We start from the raw sequence: 24373 nt of genomic DNA, 5'->3' as shown, positions 1-24373 counted from the left end.
CAAATTTCAATGGTGTGAGTCGATGAGAGAGCGTGAAATATGAAGTCACAGAATTCAAAACTCACAACCCAATAAAACGACATGGAAAACTAAAAAGATGCTTTAACTTATTCAATCTTAATTTTATCTTAAAGAATTCAATATTATTGTCATTGCTAAAAATAAATGTGCACTTTTACAATTTTACCCTTTATTTGAGTCATCTATCCTATCTTTAATATTCTAATTTTTGAGAAGGAAAATAAGAGTAAATTAGAATATTTACTTTACGAAAACAAAAGATACAGTGGCAATAAATTGGTGAACTTCAATTCCAAAAGAGAAATATATTTACGTTTTCATTACAACAAAATCAAAACACACTGAAGTGTTTTTTAGAAAAACTTTTGATAAGCAATTTTTTAATGGTTCGAAAACATTATAGCATCATCTATTAAACTCTGATCACACTCAATTTGGAGTGGCAAGTTACCTTGTCGTTCTAACCTATTTTTACCAATATGCGGTACATGATAGTTGTTGCCACCTTGAATCTTCATGATCTCTTTCATGCATGTTTGTAGAATTAAAAAAACATTGTTAAGTTGTTGCGATTGCATTCTTTAAAAAGATGTTTGAACCGCATCAACTAATTCATCAATTGTACGTAAAGCCTCTTGTTCTTGAAGTGATTGTATTGCCTGAAAAAATCCAAGGTGTAACACATTCAAATCCGGGCTATTTGGGGGCTGAAAACAAAGTCGAATATCAAACCCATCTCGAGATGCCGCTTCAAGAAACTCGCTATCATTAACATCAACATGGGGCTTTGCGTTGTCTTGTTGAATAAATATGGGACCCGTATGACCTCGCGGCCATTTAGCTCTAATATCCGGTAGAACTTTTTCTATCAACCATGACTTTGTTATCTCTTTGTTCACCGATAGAATAAGCTTTGTCTCCAATGTTCCCGCAACACGGTTTTTGCTTGAACGTTTAACGGGTTCCAATGTTGTAAATGGATAGATACCTATTTTTCCCGAAAAAACTTCGTTTCCCGATGAATCAAATCTCGGTCTTGCTACCGCTGCTAGAAACATAACCTTTGTGATAAATTTTTTGCTTTTGCATGTTCTTAACGGTTCATCCTCACCGGGGACTAGATAGTAACGTTTGGATGGTTTTGACATGTAAAACCATTTCTCATCAATATGGACAACGTTAAACATATCGTAGAATGTAGGAAGTGGACTAAATAATGATGACAACGTAATCTTTGATAAACAAAATTCTAACCTTGCTCTTTTATTCTCATGAGTTAGAGTCGGCTTGATGGCATTTGTATGAGGTCGAAGCACACCTTCCTTAATCCGTCTATGCATAGTTGATTTTGAAACATTTAAAGATTTTGCAATAGATCGTATATTGGATCGACGACGTAACGGAATTTCTGAAACTTGATTCAAATTTATTTGTATCCTTTTCCGCCCGACAACCATTGACATGTTTGAAGATAAATCAACCGGTAATCCTTGGTCAACTTGATTTTTACCTTGACGCCAAATAAGACTAACGGTTCGTTTAGAAACTGAGAATAGTGAAGCTACTTCACTTGCGGAACCTTTCTTTAATCGTCCATCAAAACTTTCTTGCAATAAGACTTGGAATATAGCTTGACGTTGTGCAATGGTAGTGTTTTTTTTAGTGAGGGGATTTGTGGAATGCTCCATATGAAACTTAAGTGTCAAATGAGAGTAAACTTGAATATGGTGTATTACGAACTGTTAGATGCAAATAAATATAGGCAAATTTATTGTTATGTACGTAGTTATGGCGGCATATTTGCCACCAAAAGAATATGAAATTTAAAAGTGGTTGAAAAAAAAATTGACAATTAAAATTCTTTCAGTTAGGATACGAATAGTCAAAAATTTAGGTGATTTTGACGTTAAAATATGGCGGCACTTTTACCTCCATTTGTTTACCAAAAGAAAACAAAATTTTTAAAATAAGATTATTACTTTTGTTTAGTAAATATTTTACCGCAAACTTTCTATTGCATATAGAGTAATTAAAAATCTAGAATTTTAAAAGAAAGTAATGTAAGATTTTTAAAAAGGGTATAAATGTCATTTTACTGATTAAAGTAATCAGTAATTATTGTTTTCTTAAAATTTGTGTTTTTTGTCTGTGGACAATAAAAATGGGACGGAAGGAGTAATATTTACCCATATATAACAATTATTGTTTCTCTTTCTACCCATTAAATTCTCTATGGATAACTAATGCTAAAAGAATATCCAAGAAAATGGAAGAAAAAAATAAATAAGGACATATTTGTAAACAAATATATGCTTATGGGAAAATGCACAATTTCCTGACTTTTTTTTCTGCATAAAGAGTTTGATGCAATAAATATAATACACAAATAAACAAAAGTACATTGCGTTTTTTTTTTTTTCAAATTTACGTTTTTATTTATTTGAGTTTAAAAAGATTGAGTATTCTCAAAAATCTTCAAACAGGTGGGGAGACAATTTCAGAGCCCGATGCTGTAGAAGAGCCCTTGATCACTGGTATGGAAACCTTTTTCTGTTAATTACAAGGTAATTAAACACACCTTTTGGTAAGCTATTTATGTTCAATGCTATTGCTGCCTATTATATGATAGTTTTTACTGAATATAATTATAAATAATGATATAGATTCTTAGATATTTGATATCGACAGTAATGCAATTTTGAACATTCTAAGTTCTGGAAACTACAGTGAGTGATAAATTTACTAATACAATAACAAGTCAAGTTATTCAATAGAAATCATTGACTATGTAAGATAAATATAACAGTATAACACATTTTAGTGTCAGGGTTGCATGAATTTACTATTTTTCTATATAATAAATAATTATTTTTCAGAGAATTATCAAGCCATGCATCAATTTCGACTAGGAAGACTCTCAATACAAGGATTATGGTTCTATTGTCAGGTAATTTCATTTCTTATAAACTTCATTTTTTGTTTATATATATATTTACAAAACTATGATGAGTGTCTTCTTTTTTGGTTTCATGATTAATATTTATTGCCTTTTAATATATTTTTGCAGCCGATGATGGGATCAATGCAAGCATTATCAACAGTAATAAGAAAGGCATCAACAAGTAATTTTGTGGGTTCAGCAGTTCTTAACCTTTTACAGAGTCAGGTATGTATGTCAATAAAGTAAACTAAAATATGTTATATGCTATTTATTTATTTATTTATTAATATATTTTAAACAAAAACAGGCCAAGATAATGGCTGGTAACTATTTGGTGAGATCATTGCTTGAGAAAATGATAGAATCTGCAAATTCTGCTTATCTTGGCATACTTGAAAGGTATATATAAAGTCACAATGCCCAATAATATACTCCAAAAAGTACTATTTTACCCCTTTCCCAATATAGAAAGTATGTTTCTATTTTCTGCAATTTTCACATAACATACTCAATATTATTGTCCATATATTGCCAATATATGCAGGTGGGTGTATGAAGGAGTTATTGATGATCCTCATGATGAGTTCTTCATTGCTGAGAACAAATCTCTCCAAAAAGTACTATTTATTTTTACCCCTCCTACAAGGTTTTCCAAAAAATACAATTTTATTTTTACACATGCTAAAGAGTACGATTTTACCCCTGGTTCTGTAGGAGAGTCTGTCCGAAGATTATGATGCTATGTATTGGAGACAAAGATACAGTCTGAAAGATGATATTCCTTCTTTCCTTGCAAATTCAGCTGAAACCATTTTAACAACAGGGAAATATTTAAATGTCATGAGGGAATGTGGCCACAGTGTTCAGGTCTTGTTTCTTTCTGTAGCTTTCAATTAATTACATTTTTTGTCCCTTTGGTTTGTTGTTTCTTACAAGTATGGTCCAATAGTTTGGTTTTTAAACTTTTGGTCCTTAAAACGTTGTTTTGTCATGCTTTAGGGACCCAGAATTTAAAAAATCAAACTAGTGGACCATATTTGTAAAATTCAACAACCCATAGGGATGAAAACTGTAAATTAATCATATTATTGTTGGTACTATTAGAGGGTTTTATATGTGTTTATAATATAGGTGCCTGCATTGGAGAATTCAAAATTGATGAACTTTGGGTCGAATGATCACTATCTTGAATGCATAAAATCTGCTTACGATTTTGCTAGTGGTGAATTACTAAATCTCATGAAGGATAAGGTGAGGTTTATTGTTATTATTATTTTAAAAAAAAAAATTATTTCTAATGGCTGTGTTTTTTAGTTCTTTTAAGAATATTTAGTGACCTGTCATTATGCTGAATGTTGACAGTATGACCTGATTGGAAAGCTGCAATCTATTAAGCATTATCTTCTTCTGGATCAGGTTAAATTTTGATTGTTGTGGTTTTGTAGTTTAAAGTTTTTGAGTTGAAATTAATAATTATATTTGATTGAGTTACAAATACAGGGTGATTTCTTGGTTCATTTTATGGATATTGCATGTGATGAACTTGATAAAACACCAAATGAGATCTCTGTTGAGAAGCTTCAGGTCTTTCTCCATTTACCTCATATTATCTTTACAGGGCTAATTACAATAATATCCACTGATACTTTACTCTTTCCATTTAAACCATTAAAGTTTCAGACATTTTTCCAAATTAACCGTTCTAATTCTCCAAATTAACCATTTTTGACCTATTATATCCGGTCAGAATGGTTAAATTGGAAAAATGTCTGAAACTTTAATGGTTTGATCTGAAAAAAATGGGAAAATGACATCAATGCCCTACAAACTTTTTAGGGTTTACCCATTTAGTCCCTAAAGTTTTTGTCGGGCTTTATGGGTCCCTAAACTAAGATATGACCTATTATTTTAGTCCCTGTCAACCTATAATAGCCGATTCAGTGACCAAAAAAAACTCACATTATTTTCATAATCACTTAAATTTGTATACAAGGAGATATAGAAGTATAATTTAATAGTAATAGTAAATATGATATACAAGAACATCCAAAAGTTCTTGATATATGAATTTCATGTACTCAGGAAGTGTATCGATGCAGCTTGCCAACCATCTATATACATTAATTAAAATGGTCAAAATGTTGTTTAATTTGAAGAATTATGGGAATTACTTATTGTACTTGTCGTTGGCTATTATAAGTAATTAATGCATATCACATACCTTTGAACAGCTTGGGTGAACATCTCAAGCTCTTTGTATGTACCATAGTCATCATACTTGTCATCCAATATGATAGCAAAATTGCATGTATTCATTAGAAAAATCCAAGCATCAGAATATTGAGGCTCAAAAAGTAGCCTTCTACCAATCTGTCGCGAACATAAGGTAGCCTGTTTTCTAAATCCAAATTCTTCCACCATCACATGAAGGTACATGGCCCCCCATGAGAAGAATTAAATGAGTAGATTAACAAAAGAGCAGGTCATACTCATATCCTATAAAGCCCGACAAAAACTTTAGGGACTAAATAGGTAAACCCTAGAATGTTTGTAGGGCATTTATGTCATTTTCCTAAAATTAAAATAAAGTAGAAGTGATTAAGCTGCAATATAATGGTGTTTCTGTAATTTGCCCTTATTTGTATGATTGTATCATCCTCATATGGTCATATGGATGGCTAATCCCATATATATATATATATATATATATATATATATATAGTAAGGAATAAAATTTCATCCATATGTTAGAATTATTGTTTCTCTTTCTACCCATTAAATTCTATCTGGATAAATAATTCCAAAAAAAATATCTGAGAAAATGTGAGGAAAAATATATGCTTATGGAAAAATACTCGATTTCCTGACTTTCTCTTTATTAATTCGTTTTGTCTGCATAAAGAGTTTGATGCTATAAATATAATACACAAATAAATGAAAATGAAAGTACAATGCTATTTTTTTTTTGCAAATTAACTTTATAATTTAATTGACTTTTAATTTTCAGTCTCTGTTGGACCTTGCACTGCGTTCCACAGCAGCAGCAGCAGCAGATCCTTTCCATGAAGATGTTACATGTTCTGTGGTCAGTTTCATTTATTCCTATCACAACATTCCACTTTCATAAATAATTAATTAATTAATATTTTATTTATTATTATGCCTTTTTCAGGACACAGGTTCTTTGTTAAAGAGACTAAGCATTTTGAAAGATCTTCAAACAGGTGGTGGTGGTGGTGAGTCAGTTTCAGAGGCTGATGTTGTAGAAGAAGAGCTCTTGATCACTGGTATGGAAACCTTCTCTGTTAATTACAAGGTAATTATCATCATCAACATTCACACCTTTTTTAACATTTTCTTTCATTAATTGCAAGAAATAGCAACCTACTTTCAGTTATCTAATTATCTAATTATCAATTAAATGAAAGTAAGTTGTTATTTTTGTTACAGGTTCAATGGCCATTTTCTCTTGTGATATCAAGAAAAGCTGTCACACCCCGAAACAGATGGCGAAAATGTTCCGGGGCGGAGGACGTCATGTAGAGTATCACAACCAATGTACATAGTAAGCTTAGCAAACACAAAACATTACATTACGTAGAATAATTACATTTGTTTGAAAGTAGAAAAGAAAAGTAATACATGTTTATAGATACATAAGTTTAAACAAAAGTTAGACGTGACTTCCACACGCTCCGTCTTCAGTAAAAGAACGCGGGATACCTGTCTAAGGAGACCTAAGAATACAAGCAGTTTAAAAATCAGCATAAAGCTGGTGAGTTCATAAACTGTTTGTTTATGTAAAAAGATCATGTTTCCTTTGGTTTTCTGAAAAGTTGTTATCCAAGAAAATCTCATATTTTCTTATAAAGGCAGTTTAATTAAACTTCTGAATTTCCGTTCGGTATAACAGTAGATAGTTTAATACGTAAAACTATATATACTGAAAAACCATAAATTGAGATCATTGGAATACCATCCAGTACGAAAGTAGGTAGTTTTAATATATAAACTATAGATTAAAGGAAGATATAAAATCCGTGAACCAAATTTATATTAATACGTATTGTGAGTTGGATAACCATGCTAATATGACACGAGACCTCCTTGATGTTCTTCAGGCGTCGGACGATATCCAAAATTTGTCACCCCAGGCGTGCCCGCCTAACTGTAGCTAGCAATTAAGGTGTGGGATTGTCAGTCCCGAATAGATCTATTCACAAATTTCATGCTCTCCCTCCAAAAGACTCTGGTTATACTTCCGGGGAGGATTTACTGATGACCCGAAGAGTTTAATGAAGATAAATCTCACAAGCTAGTATTAAATTATTCACGGTGTACTCGGTCGTTATCAAACATAATAATCGTTTTAAAACATAATACAGTAAAAAGAATTGAATACAACGAAATTATCTGGCATGATACTTTAAATTAAATAGAGATAAACTGAATCAGACATAGTTTACCTATTAACTTTGCATAAAATCTGTGCTCGTAAAACAAGAACTGAAGATCCCAAATTATTCCCATAATAATTTGATTGTTTTGATTGTTTCTTACACTGTAATTGAAATCTACTTAGTTATATTCAGTAAAACATCCCTTATGCTCCGCATGATACAGAAGGGGTAACGATATCTAAAAGTTTGCCAGATATTTATAGAATTACATTAGTTTTAGGTTTCGAAAACATTTATAGTTTGCTTGTATTCCCCCCCTAAAAACATTGAAAAATACGGAAAAAGGTGTAGGGGTATGAACTCACCGGTCGAGAAAAAGTGTCGGCTAGGATGCTAAATGACAACTCAGGGCTTGAACGCGTGCGAGGTTCCTATGTAGTATGAAGAGATACATAATTTGTATCTAATTAGACCTTAATCTAATAATTAAATAATAATAATAAACATTTCTAGATGCGAAAACACTTCAATTCAAGTGTTTGGAGTGACCCGGGTAGCATCTAAGGGTGTGTATGACTAGAATATGGAGTTTGCTCTTCAAGAGTAAACTCCTTATGGAGTTTTCGGCCCAAATGACCAAATCCCCATGATTTTACGGGCGTAAACTCATGGTGGGGGTGTTCTTAGGTGCTTAATGGTCTTATAACTCTTGTGGGGTAATGCTAGGCTTGGTTTTAAGGCATTGGAATGGAATTTGAACATCATAGGGACCATTTGAGGAGTTTATGGCAGTAAACTAGGAGTTTACGGCCGTAAACTCTTATGTACCAATTCTTAATGTGTTTTGGTGGCCCTAGGTTAATTACAATGCACAAAAGAAGGTTCTAGGGTTGATTCCATGGCTTAGGAAGTGATTAGGACTTGAATTGGCCTTGGAAAAAGAGTTTACGGTCTATGAAGGTGTTCTTGGTGATTTTACTACCTTAAACACATGAGTTTTAAACTCATGTTTGTCCATGATTCATGTGATTTGGTGGTTGAAGGTTAAGCATGATAACTTCTAGACCCATTTCTAAGCCATACAAGGTGTTAAGGGCACTTAAACACCCCTTGGAGGAGTTTAAGGTCTAATAAGGGGTGTTTACGGTCCAAGAATGTTCTTGGGCCGTAAACTCAGGTTTGACCCATTTGTGTATGTTTTGGTGCATCTCTTGATGGATTATAAGGTTCTATACTCTCATGGAAGCTTTTTGGAGGTGTATAGGGGAAAACTAACAACTTAAATGGTGTTTATGGTCCATGAATGAGGGTTTACGGTCCAAGCATGTTCTTGGGCCGTAAACTCAAGTTTACCCCCTAAATGGTAAGATTTTGGTGCTCTAATTCCATTCCTGCAAGTCCAAAAGTCTTAACTAAGCACTAGAAGTGATTTGCAGGGGTTTTAGGGCTTCAAAACCCTCTTTAAAGGAGTTTACGATTTTGGGAGGGTTCCCAAACCGTAAACACATGTTCTTAATGGTTTTGGGTAGTTTAAACACAAATTTGAATGATAAACAAGCTTAGAAACATGCTAGGATAGATTACTTACCAAATTGAAGCTTGAAAGGGGTGATTTTGGCTCAATTTCGAGTTTTAGAGAGAGGGTAGTGAGAGAAAGTTATGAGGTGGTGGTAAAAAGCTAAATTGAAGTTCACTCATCCTTTATATAAGGCTTGAGTTTGTGGCCCGGTGGAAATCTACTCGATACCGACGTTAAACGAGGCTTATGGTCGTACCTGATTAACTGTTGTAATTACGACTTAGTCGTAACTAAAAATTTTCCAAATAAATAACAAGGGTATTTTCACGCGTTTCTAATGGGTTTGGACACTTATGAGGTCAAAATAAAAGTATTAAATTAAATGACCTAATCCAAAATGTTAACGGAAAATTGAAAGATAGACGGGTTTTGCTGACGGGGATGGGTTATCATGACGGAAAAATTTTCGGGTTGTCACAAAAGCTCTGACAAAATATCAATTAATTTTTCGATTTCTGTTTCATTGCAAGCATGTGCACAGACAGCTTTGTGCAGCTTGGCAACTACATCAGGTATGAGACTAAATATCCCTGATATAAATCTTTATTTAAAAAATAAAAATATCTCCTTTTAATTTTACTATTTATATTTTTTGTGATTATACTTTTCTTGTTGCTTGTTGTAGGGTGCACGTGCACGTGATATGCATGGAACTGCAATCTCTACATCATCAGTACTATGCAGGGATATGCTTAAATTTATCAATAGCCTTCTACATTATCTAAATTTTGAGGTAAAAGTAAAACCATGTTCTTAAGTTTTTAAAATAACAATCTACTTACATTTCCTTACCAATAATAACAATATATAATTATTATCTGCAAAAAGGTAAGTATATTATAAAAAAAATAAAGTATATTGTGTAAGTTTCATGCAATAAGCCTATAAGTATGTTATTATGGGTAAAAAAATATAAATATATTGCTATTTCCTATTTATTTATTTGTTAATCCAATGTTAATGTGGTTATTTATGTCTCTGTAATTCTTCTGTCAACCAACAAAGGTAGAAGTGATATTATATTATTATAATTGAATATCGTATTCTTTTATCTTCTTTAGGTTCTTGAACCAAATTGGCATGTTATGCATAATAAACTTGAAAATGCAAAGAGCATAGATGAGGTATATGTTGATTTTTATTTATTTATTTATTTATTTTTTATTACAACATTGTGCTTTGAAAAAACTACCCAATTATAGCAATGTCATACAAATACAAAGCAATATTTACTTCTTTAGTTGGGTTGATTTTTCAAAGTAAAATGTTCTAATAAGAAAAAAAAATTGTACTACAATGCTGTAAAAGAAAAATATAAAAGTAGATTGCTATATTTCACAAATAAATGAAAGGTAGTTGTTAATTTTTTCCCTGTGTGTGGTTGTAATCTTTGTATGAAAATAGGTAATTCAATATCATGACTTTTTCATGGAGAAGTGTCTCAAGGAATGTTCACTTCTTTCACCAATCCTCCTCAAGGCTTTCATCATTCCCTATTCATAATGCTCTCAAATTTCCACATCTAAATTTCAAAATACAAAATAAGAAATTAGAGGAATAGTATGAAAAGTAACAGAAATAGAATCATATAATAAGCTTTGTTTTTGTTCTAATAGTAATAAGTTTTTGGGGTGAATGCAGAAATTTGAGAAACTGAAACTTGTATGCCTTCAATATGCTTCTGCAACTCAGTGGCTAATGAGCTCCATTGAAGCTCCGGATTCAAACACTTCCATTGATGATTTGCATTCATCTTCCTTGGAAAATGTAAAGGTTTTGAAGCTAAGAAAGTCTTTCAAAAAACCAAATTCACCCACAGATGAGTCTACAGTCATCGAATGTGTCTTGTAAGATCTTAAAACTATACCCCCATATTTCTTCTATGTATGTATGTATGTATGTATGTATGTATGTATGTGTGTGTGTTGTGTGTGTGTATGTATGTATGTATGTATGTATGTATGTATGTATGTATGTATGTGATGGAGTGGAGTGATTTTTGGCAGGAAATTTGAGAGGGAGTTCAGTAGTGAGCTGGAGAGTTTAAGACCAATATTAAGCAGCAGGGCACAAGCAGAACCATATTTGACTCATCTTGCACAGTTCATTCTTGGTGTTGGTATGGATCAGCACATCTAGATTTTTTTTTCTTGTTGGTTGTTGTTTGTAGTGGTTTTTTTTTTGTATATATATGTTTTGGAATCTGAGTGTTTTTGCTTGCATGATGAACCACTTGTGTAGATTTCATTTCATAGTAGTAAAACATGGATCATCTGGATTTGATTTTAGCCAAACACAATTTGTTTCTTGTTATTAAAATGATATGGAGTTTTTATTGATTGAAAGTATATTTCATGCCTCTTGAAAACCAAATTGTAAAAACCGATCCAGTCGAATTATAATTTGGTCGGTTCAGATTGGATTTGAATTTAATTTGTATTATTTGGATTCATGTCTTGAAAACTGAGATCAGTTGGATTCACTTGGTTCCATCTAAACGCGAAGAATATGATTCTCGATTGATATAGGAACAACTTTTAATAATAACTTCTCTTATCCTCAGCCACCTCCAACTTGTAGCACTTGATAGGATCAGCCCCTTCTGTACTTTATTCTGTAGCCCTCAAGTAGTCAAGTTCATTAGATTAACTGCCAGTCCTTGAACTTTAGCTTTATGACCAATACAACTACTAAAACTTGCAGAAACCTTTCCAAGTTAATAAGACAAATAAAATGGACATTTAATCATTGTTAAGATTGCATGACAGGGTAAGTACAGCAAATTATATAGTACAAATCAGTTGCAATGGACGAGAACCATCATGCAATGCATTAGATAAATGATGAATTATGACAGAATATTAAGCATAGCTAAAAGTTGGAAAATTGGCCTATCAATTGCGATTACAATTCAATGGTAGCTGTATTTTTAAGTGAGAAGAATTTTGGGAAATTAAGTATAAAGTGTAATAAGTATCAAATTTATAAGATGTCGGGACTTTTACCCATATTTTATACTTGTCTCTTATACTTGAACAAGACAAATGTTTGGGCAGAATTTGGATCGCAAGGGAGGAGAAAGTTTATTATTAAGCAAGAGCCAAGAGGAGGAATGATATATCTATATATACACCAACACACTCATATAACTAATTAATCAACACTTTTCATCATTTAATCTGACATAAGTAGTTGCTTCCTGTGGTGCTCCTCATCTAACTGTTTCTTTATTTAACCCCTCACATTCATCGAACCACAATTCTCGGATAGATGACATGCTGGCTAACCACATGGGCAGTTCTTGTATTCCGAATCCACTTATGTGTAACAAAGTCAGTGAGGCGAGGTGTTGTATTTCTTCAGGTATCGACTCCCAGTGATCCCAACCTTTCAAATTTAATGAGTGAAGGTGGTCCCTTAACTTCTCGATGCCTTGGAGACTTGGGAAAGAATTGAGCTCCTCCGAGAACGGACCAAGTACCATCTTATTCAAGAAGGCAAAACAGTCAAACATTTTCTGAGGCAAGGAAGTCAGTTTCCCACATTTGGTAATATGCAAAATCTTCAAAGAATGACACTGGTTGGGTAAATTGATTATTTCTGAAAGACCAGGACAATCATCGATCAGTAAATTTTCAAGAGATGTAAGGCCTTGTATGCTCTTAATGGACACCAGACCTGTGCAGTTAATAATCTCTAAGTAAACAAGAGGATGGGGATGGCATTCATCTAAGAGAATAATCTTTTGGCAATTCTCAATGGACAACTTCTGAAGGATAGGTGATATCATTTTTGAGCTATTGGTTGCTCCATCTATCCACTTTTCCAGTATTTTCATATTATATAGCCAGAGCAATCTCAAGGAAGGAGACAAAGGCTTCGTTGATCTAGTAACATCGGAACTCCTTAAGCATGTCAAGCTGTCCATATTGTGCAAACAAAGATGTCGAAGATGTGGTAGGTGCTCAAGTGTCGGAAGAGAGAGGCAGCTTCTACAGTTAGATAATGTGATATCCATCAGCTTATCAAGGGACATCCATTTCCCTTTGATATCGATTGCCATCTTCATTACCCATTCTGGAAAATTATCACCATCAAATCTTCTGATTGCCAATTCTTTTACATCTCTAGGGGGTTGCAAGCCTTCCAATACATCCTTGTCAACTCTGTCGGAGCCTTGATAGTCCTCACTCCAACTGAATTCAATCTCGTCTAAATTTTTCTTTCTAGATAAATCTGCCTTGACAGCATCCTCTTTGCTACGGACATTCTCTAGATGTGAAATAGAGAGGCTTCCAGTAAGGTTATTCAAATGGCGTAGCTCTTAAATACCATGTCCCTTCCTTCCGACCACTTTGACGAAAGATAGTTTTCGAAGATAAATCAACTGTCCCAGGACATAGGTGGGAAGATCTTCATCACACATGAAATACCGCAGGCTTATCAAATTTCTCATGGCTTTTGGAAACTTCTCGAGATAAATGCAACCTTGCAACTTCAGAGTTTGCAAGTGGTATAATTTACCAATCAATTCAGGAAGAACACGGATCTTCGTATATCTCAAATCCAGATACCTGAGATGCACCAACCCTCCAATTGAATCGTCTAACTTCTCACTTTTATAACCTTTGAGTTTTAGGATGCGTATGCACTTTAATCGTCGAAATGAAAACTTCTCCTCAACTTCACCTTTGATGAAGAATGTATGCAAAGTTCTAGCCATTGTATTTAATGGAATAGGGCCAATGTCATCGTTTGTCACATCCACCAGACATAAGCTTTCATGTTTCGAAAGTGATAATGAAAGATCATGCATGCTACAATGAGTGATGTGACCATACTCATCCCTTCTAACATCTTGGAACAACGAATTGTTGACCAAAATTTGGAAAATATCATTCCCCACATCCTCCATCTCCTTGTTTCTTTCCTCGTCTGCTTGAATCAAACCTAAAGCCATCCAAAGTTGGACTAGTTCTTCCCTTTCCATGACCGTATCTTTCTTAAAGACGGAACAATATGCAAAGCATTGCTTGGCCATAGAATTGGGGAGATTATCAAAGCTCAGTTCCAAACTCTTTTGAACTCATTCCCTTTCATCTTCTAAATCCCAAACTTTGCTATTTTTGATGGCTAACCACTTCTCAGGGTCACTGTAATTTTGCAACATACCTCCTATTACATTTAATAGCAACGGCAAACCACAACACTTTTTGACAATATCACGCCCTATCTCCTCCAATTCATGTTGTGGTGATTGTCCTGCTAGAAAGGCCCTCTCTTTAAAGATGTTCCAACAATCATCATCAGAAAGACCTTCTAAAGAACATGAATCCATCGACATAGCCTTAGTTCCGATGTCAAGTTTCCTGGTAGTGACAAGAATGCTACTTCCAATTTGTGACTTCACATTTATCATAACACTCCTAAAATCTTCCCAATATAATCTCTCTTCGTCCCAAACATCATCCAGGACTAGAAAATATCTTTTTGATCCCAACTTCTGTTCAAGATCTTGAACTAAATTGACCATAGTATCCGACTTAGGTTTCTCTTGTCACACCCCAAAAACCAAAGGCGGAAACATTTCCGGGGTTGACTCCACGTTGAGTATCAAATCCAATGTACATAGTAAGTAAAGTGAAACAAACATTACATTACATATTAAGAGTTTTACAATTTGTTTCAAAAGACACAGTTTATACAGTTGTGATACATATTATAGATATAAACAAAACGAACGAGCCTTGCACGCACACGATCCTGAACTAAGTAAGTCTTCGGGTACCTGTACTATCGTTGACCTGAGAACACAAGCAGTTTAAAAATCAACATAATGCTGGTGAGTTCATAAGCAGTTTTTGTTTTGTGAAAATGTTTATGTTTCCTTTCTATTTCTGAAAATGTAACACACGCCATGAAAATCCCATTTCATTATTCTATTTCTTTTATGTACCTGTATAATCCCAGGAAAGTCCTATACTTTCCTGAATTGTTAGTTAATGTAAAAGATGTAATGTTATACAGTTGGTTACACTTTACTGGTTATGTATATGTTACCCAGGAATGCCCCATGCTTTCCTGTATGTTAGTTTTCAATGTGAAAGATGTATACTGTTAAACGTGGTTATGTACAAAGTTTTCCACAGGAAGGTCCCATACCTTCCTGAATGTTGGTTATCATATGTAAAAGATGTAAACTGAATCCTGGTTTTCTGTAAAATGTAGTATGTGGTTCATTATTACTATAAGTAAATCTCTGTTATCCTAGTTGCGAGTTCCATAACCATACTAAAGACTGAACCTGTGGCAATAAGTAGTCCACAGCCTTGCGGCAATAAGTAGTCCACAATTCTTATGACTTTCGTCACCCTTGAACCATTTTGGTTCGGCTGTAGCTAGCAGCCAGGTGTGGGGTAGTCAGCCCCGTATAGATCTATACACTCAAGTCACGCTCTCTAAATTCCAGAGATTCTGGTTACGGGTGTAGTCCTCCACTCGCGTATCTCTGTGGAGTGTTTGCCGAGGACGTGTCTCCAATCATACGGAATAACAAATTTACTAGTAATAATAGGATAATCCTCCATTCACGTATTTCTGTGGAATGTTACCGAGGACAAGACAGTGTACGAATATATTATTCATGTGTTATAAGTCATTCTTTTAACTGATAAAATATGGAAACCATTTGTGAAATATATAAAACATAACAGTTTATAAAACTCATTTCACAAATAAATGTTTAAGTAATATGTGTATTCAACTCGTTATTAGTTATGTAATCAATATTAAAAGCATATGAAATGTGAAGTACACACATGAAAATAAGTTTTGAGTACAAGAAAACCCTTGTACTTTGCTTGTGTTCCCCCCCTGAAAACAGTGAAAAACAGTGAAAAAGGGTAGGGGTATGAACTCACCGGACTCGGGAATGTGTCGGTTTTGGATACTAGACGTTGATTCGGGGATTGTTTACTCGCGATGACCCTATGTAAAATGAAATAATGTCCATATATATACAATTAGGGATACATTCACTAATCATATGGAACATTACACTCCAACGAGGTTAAACACCTCAAAATGAGCGTTTGGAGTGACCCGGGTGATATCTTCGGACTTGTAATGGCACTAGGGACTTGGGACTTGAGCTTACTCTCCATAAGTAAACATTTTAAAGAGTTTACAGCCATATAACACACACATACATGAGTTTACGGCCGTAAACTCATGTAGGTGTGATTTTGGGTGTTTTAATGGCTTAAATGGACATGGGGATTGTTGGAATGGATTTCTAAAATGCCTTGGAATGGATTGTATGAAATTTTAACACTTAATTGGGAGTTTACGGCCACCCCATAAGAGTTTACGGCCGTAAACTCACCTATGGCCAAGGAAAATTGATTTGAGCTTCAAAGGACAATCACATGTGATTCTAGTTAATTTTCCAAGCCTTGTTATGAATTTAGAACATCATTTAACACACTTTTTGGAGTTTACGGCCTAGAGGTATGTTCTAAGGCCGTAAACTCTCTTATACCCATGAAAAAGTTAGTTTTTGATGCTTAAAACAATCACATGTGATTCTAGAAATTTATACAAGCCATATGAGTGTATTTGATGCATCATTAACATGATTTTATGAGTTTACGGCCAAGGGTGTGTTCCTAGGCCGTAAACTCCTATAAATGACATTTTTGATATGTTTCAAACCTTTAAACTATTTTTAGATGCATCTAGATTTTACCACAAGGCCATTGGTTGAGTTTGAAAGCATTTTGACATGTTTTAAGGCACTAAATCCCCATTTAAGAGGAGTTTACGGCCCAAGAACATACCTTGGCCGTAAACTCTCTTTTGTCCCTCATAAATCATGTTTTAATTGTTTTAAGTCTAGATTTGCAAGCCTTATAGTCATATCTAAGTCCCAACTTTGATTTGGAAGGGTAATTTGGCTTAAAAACCCCATTTAATGGAGTTTACGGCCCAAGCTTGCTCCTTGGCCGTAAACTCATGTTCTTGGTCCCAAAACTCAATTAATTCATCACTTTGAAGGCTAAAGATGTTGAATAACATGCTAGGGAGGTTACCTTAAAGATTTGAAGCCTTAAACTTGAGATTTGGACCTTAATTCTAGCTTGAGGAGAGAGGTTGTGAGAGTTTAGTGAGAAATTGGCCAAAGGCTTCAAATGAAGTCTTAAAACACTTTATATAGTGTTCGGGAATTGGACACGACGGAATTCTACCCGATACCGACGTTAAACGAGGCTTTTGGTCATACCCGACCAAATTGTCGTGACTCGATATGGCCGATTCTATAATTATTCCGATCACTAAAGTGGGGTGTTAAAATGATTTCTAAACGTATTAAGACACCCATTAATTCATTTTAGGTCAATATAAACTAATGACTTAATAAAATGGCGAAATTGGAAACGAAATTGAAAATGACGTCTGGTTGATCGGATTGGATTACAAGTTGTGGTACAAGAAGTGACATGAAATTTCGGGTTGTTACATTATCCCCCCGTTAGAGAGAATTTCGTCCCGAAATTCAAGACAAGAAATAAGATAAAAATTACAAATCATGGACCTAGAAAGAGTTGTGGATATTTTTGTTTCATCGAGTCTTCTCGCTCCCAACTGAACTCCGGTCCAACATCCCAATTCGTTTATGTTCGTTCTTATTAGTTTCTTTTATTCTCAATTATATTTGATTACATAAGTATATTGTATATTTGTTTATGTTTATATATGTTGAATTATATTTGTTTATAATATACTTGAATTAGTATCAAATAACAAGATATCTTCATTTTCTTAACAGGGTATAGTAACGAGATATCCTCATTTTTTTAACAAAAGGGTATAGTGCATAAAACTAGCTGCAGACACATGCCTGCATACATCTTTAAAATGTCCATGGTGGCTTTTACGTTAATGACTTCATATTTGTTTGAAAGAGTCATCTAGTCGCATAAGATATAGCAGAAATTAATTCTAAATAGTATTGGTATATAAAGCATTCATGATGACTTTTTAAACTGGAAAATTTCTTTAAGAAATCAACCAATCAATATGTTAATTCCAGTCTTAGTTTTTTACTTTGAAAAATCTTTTTGACCAGACCAGACTTTTCAGAACTCTTCGTGGGCATACTGCTTCAGTTCAAAGCCTTGCATCTATCACAACCTAATGGCAATTTGGTAATTTTTTCTTTTTCTCAATAATCTTTAATGATTTACATTTTTGCCATTATCTCACCTCTCTCCTCCATTACAGATATGTTCAGGCTCTTGGGATTGCAGAATCAACGTGTGGCAAACAGAGTGTAATGAAGCAACTATTGTATCAGTAAAGAAAAGGAAAAAAGGGAACAAGGAAGAAGAATCTCAATCAAAGGTATATTTTTATATTTTAATTTATATTTTCATTAAGTTTATTGATAATTTGGTTAAAAAATAAATATAGGGGGAGGCTGTATCTACACTTGTGGGCCATACTCAATGTGTATCTTCAGTTGTTTGGCCTGAATATCGAACAATTTATTCAGCATCATGGGATCGGAGCACATCCCATTATGGTACATGAGATGTTGATGGTTTATTTAGATGTTTTTTTTTTCAATATAATCCAAGGTTTTTTCCCCTTAGTTATGGGTTACCTAAGAACATCCATGATAAGATGGTAGACTTCTTTTGTTGAGCTTTTTCGTGACGCATCTCATCAATTTAAAAAGCTCAAAATGCCTCCACATTTGGAATTTTTTTAATCAAATAATGGGACCTATAAGTCCTGTTTTTGTTGTTTTATTGTTGTTTGTAGAAGTTTTTGTTTATATTTGGTTGAAAAAACATATATATAGAACATACTATATTTATTAAAGAAGCTCGTGATATGAACTATTTAAAAAATGTATTTGATTGGATAAGTTTGTCATATTTGTTTTCCTTACATTCAAAAGTTTTTTTTTTTTTTTTTTTTTTTTTTGAAACGGATTCAAAAGTTATTTGATCTCATAAACAATTAAAATACTTATATCGTGGACATGTTCTGTTATTTATAATATATATCTTTACTACTTTGACCTGTAATAGGTAAATTGATTATTTCTCTAGAACATGAAACAAAGTGGTTATCTAATTAAGTGAATCCAATAAAAATAAAATAATCAATTATAATTGTGTCAGGTCGGGTTGTAGACCTTAAAACCGGACTGAATAATTTAACTGGTTAAACCGAAAACCTATCAGGTCACCAATATTGATTCAAAAACTTAAACAAATTGGTTGCAATTATACAGAAGAAACTGTGTGGTTTAGTTCAAAACTGGCTAAACCAAGAGCATATACAGGTAAAAAATTTTACTATATTTTATCAATTTAAAGTTAGGCACAATGAACATGTATAAACTATATATATAATTTAAAATTACAATTTCATAGCACACCTGTGTTATATACTTCATCTGAATCTACGCAGTTGACAAAGATTGCACACTTGCATTTGCATACAAATTTCTATAAACCCCGAAAAGAAAATCCATCCCAGATGTTTACATCTATAAACATATTAGATGGATTCTCTTTCATCAACCCTCATAACACTATTTACAAGATTATAATAATAACTAAAAATTTATAAAATTTAATATAATTTGGTTGGTTCAGATTGGATTTGAATATAATCTGTATTAATTATTTGGATTCACACCTTGAAAACCGAAATCAATAGGATTCACTTGGTTGGATTGGATTGCAGACTGATCCATCTAAACGAAGAATATGTGACTGTGGATTGATATGGGAACAACTTTTAATAACTTCTGATATCCTCAGCCACCTCCAACTTTTAGCACTTGTCAGCATCAGCCCCTTTGCTTTATTCTGTGACCCTCAAATTCTTTAGATTAGCAGGCCAAGAGCTTAAACTTTAGCTTAATGACCAATAGAACTACTAAAAGTAAAACCTGCATTAATCAACTTGCAGAAACCTTTCCAAGTTAATAACACAAATAAAATGGACATTTAATCATTGTTAAGATTGCATGATAGGGTAAGTACAGCAAATTATATAGTACAAATCAGTTACAATGGAAGAGAGCCATCAGCAAATTAAGCACAGCTAAAAGTTGCAAAATTGGCTGATCAATTGGGATTACAAGTCAGATTGTAGCTGTATGTTATAAGTGAGAAGAATTTTGGGAAATTAAGTATAAAGTGTTATAAGTATCAAATTTATAAGATGTTGGGACTTTTACCCATATTTTATACTTGTCTCTTATACTTGAACAAGACAAATGTTTGGGCAGAATTTGGATCGCAAGGGAGGAGAAAGTTTATTATTAAGCAAGAGCCAAGAGGAGGAATGATCTGACTGATACAACATATCTAATCTATATATACACCAACCAACACGCTCAAATAACTAATTAATTAACACTCTTCCATAATTTAGTCTAACATCAGTTGCTTCCCGTGGCGCTCCCCGTCTAACCGTTTCTTTATTTAGTCCCTTGCATTCACTGAACATCAAGTCTCGGATAGATATGTTGGTTAACCACATGGGCAGTTCTTGTATTCCGAATCCATCTATGCGTAACCAAGACAGTGAGGTGAGGTGTTGTATTTCTTCAGGTATCGACTCCCAATGATCCCAACCATTTAACGCTAACAAGTGAAGGTGGTCCCTTAACTTCTCGATGCCTTGGAGACTTGGGAAAGAATCCAGCTCCTTTGAGAAGTGACCAAGTACCAAATGGTTTAAGCAGGCAAAACAGTCAAACATTTTCTGAGGCAAGGAAGTCAGTTTCCCGCATTTGGTAATATGCAAAGTATTCAAAGAATGACACTGGTTGGGCAGATTGGTTATTTCTGAAAGACCAGGACAATCATCGATCAGTAAATTTTCAAGAGATGTGAGGCCTTGTATGCTCTTAATGGACGCCAGACCACTGCAATTATATATACATAAGTAAACAAGAGGATGGGGATGGCATTCATCTAAGAGAATAATGTTTGGGCAATCATAAATCTCCAAACTCTGGAGGACATGGGATATCATTTTTGAGAAGTTGGGTGCTCCATCTATCCACTTTTCCAGTCTTTTCATATCTAAAATTGCAAGCGATCTCAATGATGGAGACAAAGGCTCCGTTGATCCAGTAACACCACAACTCCTTAAGCATGTCAAGCTGTCCATTCCCCATAACACAAGATCTTGAAGATGTGGTAGGTGCTCAAGCGTCGGAAGAGAGAGGCATATCCTGCAGTCAGATAGTCTGATTGACACGAGCTTGTCAAGGGGCGTCCCTTTCCCATCAATATTGATTGCCATCTTCATTACCCATTCCGGAAAATTATCACCTGTAAAATTGTTAATTTTCAACTTTTTCACGTCTCCTGGGGGCTGCAAGCCTTCCAGTACATCCTTGTCGTTCCGGTTGGCATCTTCATCATCGTTCCCACTCCAATTGAATTCAATCTCGTATAAATTTTTCTTTCTAGATAAATCTGCCTTGACCGCATCCTCTTTGCTACGGACATTCTCTAGATGTGAAATATAGAGGCCTCCAGTAAGGTTATTCAAATGGCGTAGCTCTTCAATACCTTGTCCCTTCCTTCCAACCACTTTGATGGAAGACAGTTTTCGAAGATAAATCAACTGTCCCAGGACATAGGTGGGAATATCTCCATCACACATGAAATACCGCAGGCTTATCAAATTTCTCATGGCTTTTGGAAGCTTCTTGAGATGACAGCAACCTTGCAACTTCAGAGTTTGCAAGTGGTATAATTTACCAATCGATTCACGAAGAATACGGATCCTTGTATATGACAAATTAAGATACCTGAGATGCACCAACCCTCCAATTGAATCATCTAAATTCTCAATACTATATCCGTGGAGTTTTAGGATGCGTATGCACTTTAATCGTTGAGATGAAAACTTCTTCTCAACTTCACCGTTGATGAACAATGTATGCAAAGTTCTAGCCACTGTATTCCTTTCAATGAACATAGAAACCTTGGCTTTGAATTTATCATCCTCGTTCTGTTGGTAAAAAGCGAGATGTTTAACCAGAGGGATACGTGCAATGTCATCATTTGTTGCATCCACCAGACATAAGCTTTCATGTTTTGAAAGTGATAATGAAAGATCATGCACCAGATCATGCATGCTACAACGACCGATGTGACCATACTCATCCCTTTCAACATCTTGGAGCAACGAATTGCTGACCAAAATTTGAAAAATATCATTCCCAACATCCTCCATCTCCTTGTTCTTTTCCTCATCTGCTTGAACCAATCCTAAAGCCATCCAAAGTTGGACCAGTTCTTCCTTTTCAAAGACTGTATCTTTCTTAAAGATGGAACAATATGAAAAGCATTGCTTGACAATAGAATTGGGGAGATTATCAAAGCTCAGTTCCAAACTCTTTTGAACTCTATCCCTTTCTTCTTCTAGATCCCAAACATTGCTATTTTTTATGGCCAACCACTTCTCTGTGTCATTGTAATGTGCCAACATGCCACCTATTACATTTAATAGCAACGGTAAACCACCACATTTTTGAACAATGTTGCGGCCTATTTTCACCAGGGGATGCTGAAGTGCCTGCCACAAACGCTTTTTCTCTGAAGATGTCCCAACAATGATCGTTAGAAAGACCTTTTAAAGGACAGGAATCCATGTGCATATCATGAGTTCCGATTTCAAGTTTACGTGTAGTGACAAGAATGCCACTTCCATTTTGTGAGCATACATTTAACATACAACTCCTAAACTCTTCCCAGTATGGCCTCTCTTCGACCCAAACGTCATCCAAGACGAGCAAATATCTTTTTGATGCCAATTGCTCTTTAAGACTTTCAATTAAATTGGCCCTTAAGTCCGATGTAGGTTTCTTTTTGGCAAGAGATTCGTAGATCTTTGCAAGAAGTGTATTGATGTCAACCTTAACTGACACACACAACCATGCTTTAACATCAAAATGTTGCTCGATCTTTTGATCATTGTACACGGACTTAGCCAAAGCGGTCTTCCCAATCCCGCCCATTCCCACAATGGGAACAATGCTAAGTTTTTCTTCTTTTCTTGATTGGGTTAAAAGTTCAATGATATGGAGTTTATCATCATCCCTCCCAACAATTTTAAATTGTTCTTGATTTGGAACAGTCTCTCTCCAATAGAGACGATCTAGAACAGGGCCAACAGGGTGTTCATTTTGTAGTCCTAAACTGTTTGCTTCTGTATTGATCTTAAGTAACTTTTCATTGATGTTTTGGATTTTATGACCTATTTTATAACGAAAGGAAAACCTTTTCAAGCTTGGAAGGCACACTACCTTTTTTGCCATTCGATATTGTTTCTTTATTTGATGCCTCAGCATTTCGTAATCAACCTCATCCAACACATCATCAGCTTCACCCACAACATCTTTTAGCTGCTTCAGCCATACCATCACAACCTCTGATTCCTTTTTTCGCTCCGCATCACGTAACTTGGCACGAATCAGGTCCAATGTTCTGTGAAGGCTGGTCAGCTTTTCTTTGTAACCCCAGGCAATGGCGAGTTCACCCGCAGCAATAGACAACACCTTTTTCAATATCCCCTCAGCAGCAATAGTGACTAATGCTTCAGCCATTTTCACTGTTTATAAGAGAGAGGAAGAGGGGATGAATGGTGAAGAAAGATAGAAAACGATAAGAATCTATGAGATAGTGGAACAAAGAGAGACCCAAAAAATTAATAGAAATGGAAATTCATTTGTTGGCGTGTGTAGTGGAAAATGGTATCGAATCAGAATTGAAGGTGTCTACTAAGTACTAATTAAGTTATACCTTTCTTAAGTTACAAGTTTAGAACATACACTTTGCTAATTTTCTTTTCATTTCTTTTGTTTTTTTCCTTTTGTCATTATTACTTATCTAAAATATTAATATATCATTATATTTTATGTTTTAATAGTTAATATAAAATGTTTCATTTATAAACTAGAATTGATCTTTGTAACTGGTTTATTTTCATTTACCTTTTGTCCTTTTGATATACCTCTATATTGTAATACGATATGTAAATATATCTTTCCATTTTAATCCCTACATTTCTTTATACGGGTGGAATACTTTTTTTCTTATATGGAACATGGAAATTTTTGTAATAATTGTGACAATGAGAATATAACTAAGATAAAATTACATAAATGGTCCGTATGAAATCCAAAATTCACATATATCATCCCTAACTTTTTTGCTTGATAAGGATGACCTATGTCGTTATAATTTCTTATGTAGTTGGTCTGTTTCATTTTATTACAAGTTTGATCCAAAATTATTGTTTTACCCCTTTTTATTGGTTTTGATTTTTTATGGACCATACAAGCATTTCTTTTGGATTTGTTTATCAGTTCGAATATCTCTTCCCTCC

The 24373-nt window shown here is 34.2% G+C and overlaps 2 protein-coding genes and 2 pseudogenes across 2 annotated transcripts; 1 reads left to right on the top strand and 3 right to left on the bottom strand.

Moving 5' to 3' along the window:
- Positions 1–602: 602 nt before the first annotated feature.
- LOC145089305 (uncharacterized) lies at positions 603–1709 on the bottom strand. The gene has a single exon (XM_079027756.1). It carries the CDS (start codon positions 1707–1709, stop codon positions 603–605), a length of 1107 nt encoding a protein of 368 aa, XP_078883882.1.
- A 36-nt stretch (positions 1710–1745) lies between these two features.
- LOC145089304 (gamma-tubulin complex component 2-like) lies at positions 1746–11083 on the top strand. Its single transcript, XM_079027755.1, is given in 18 exon segments — positions 1746–1762; positions 2476–2555; positions 2898–2968; positions 3089–3187; positions 3270–3361; positions 3507–3579; positions 3677–3829; positions 4094–4213; positions 4325–4378; positions 4463–4546; positions 5970–6278; positions 6413–6444; positions 9360–9453; positions 9567–9674; positions 10003–10065; positions 10346–10420; positions 10583–10788; positions 10948–11083. Coding segments are annotated over 18 exon segments (1863 nt in total). The 3' UTR covers positions 11081–11083.
- A 1069-nt stretch (positions 11084–12152) lies between these two features.
- Positions 12153–14474, bottom strand: LOC145089303 (putative disease resistance protein RGA4; annotated as a pseudogene).
- A 5780-nt stretch (positions 14475–20254) lies between these two features.
- Positions 20255–23651, bottom strand: LOC145086347 (putative disease resistance protein RGA1; annotated as a pseudogene).
- Positions 23652–24373: the final 722 nt, after the last annotated feature.

The sequence above is a fragment of the Lactuca serriola genome, chromosome 2 (genome assembly GCF_051521515.1).
Source record: "Lactuca serriola cultivar US96UC23 chromosome 2, Lser_US96UC23_V15, whole genome shotgun sequence".
In the NCBI taxonomy this organism is placed as follows: Eukaryota; Viridiplantae; Streptophyta; class Magnoliopsida; order Asterales; family Asteraceae; genus Lactuca; species Lactuca serriola.
This window is presented reverse-complemented; position numbering and strand designations above follow the sequence as displayed.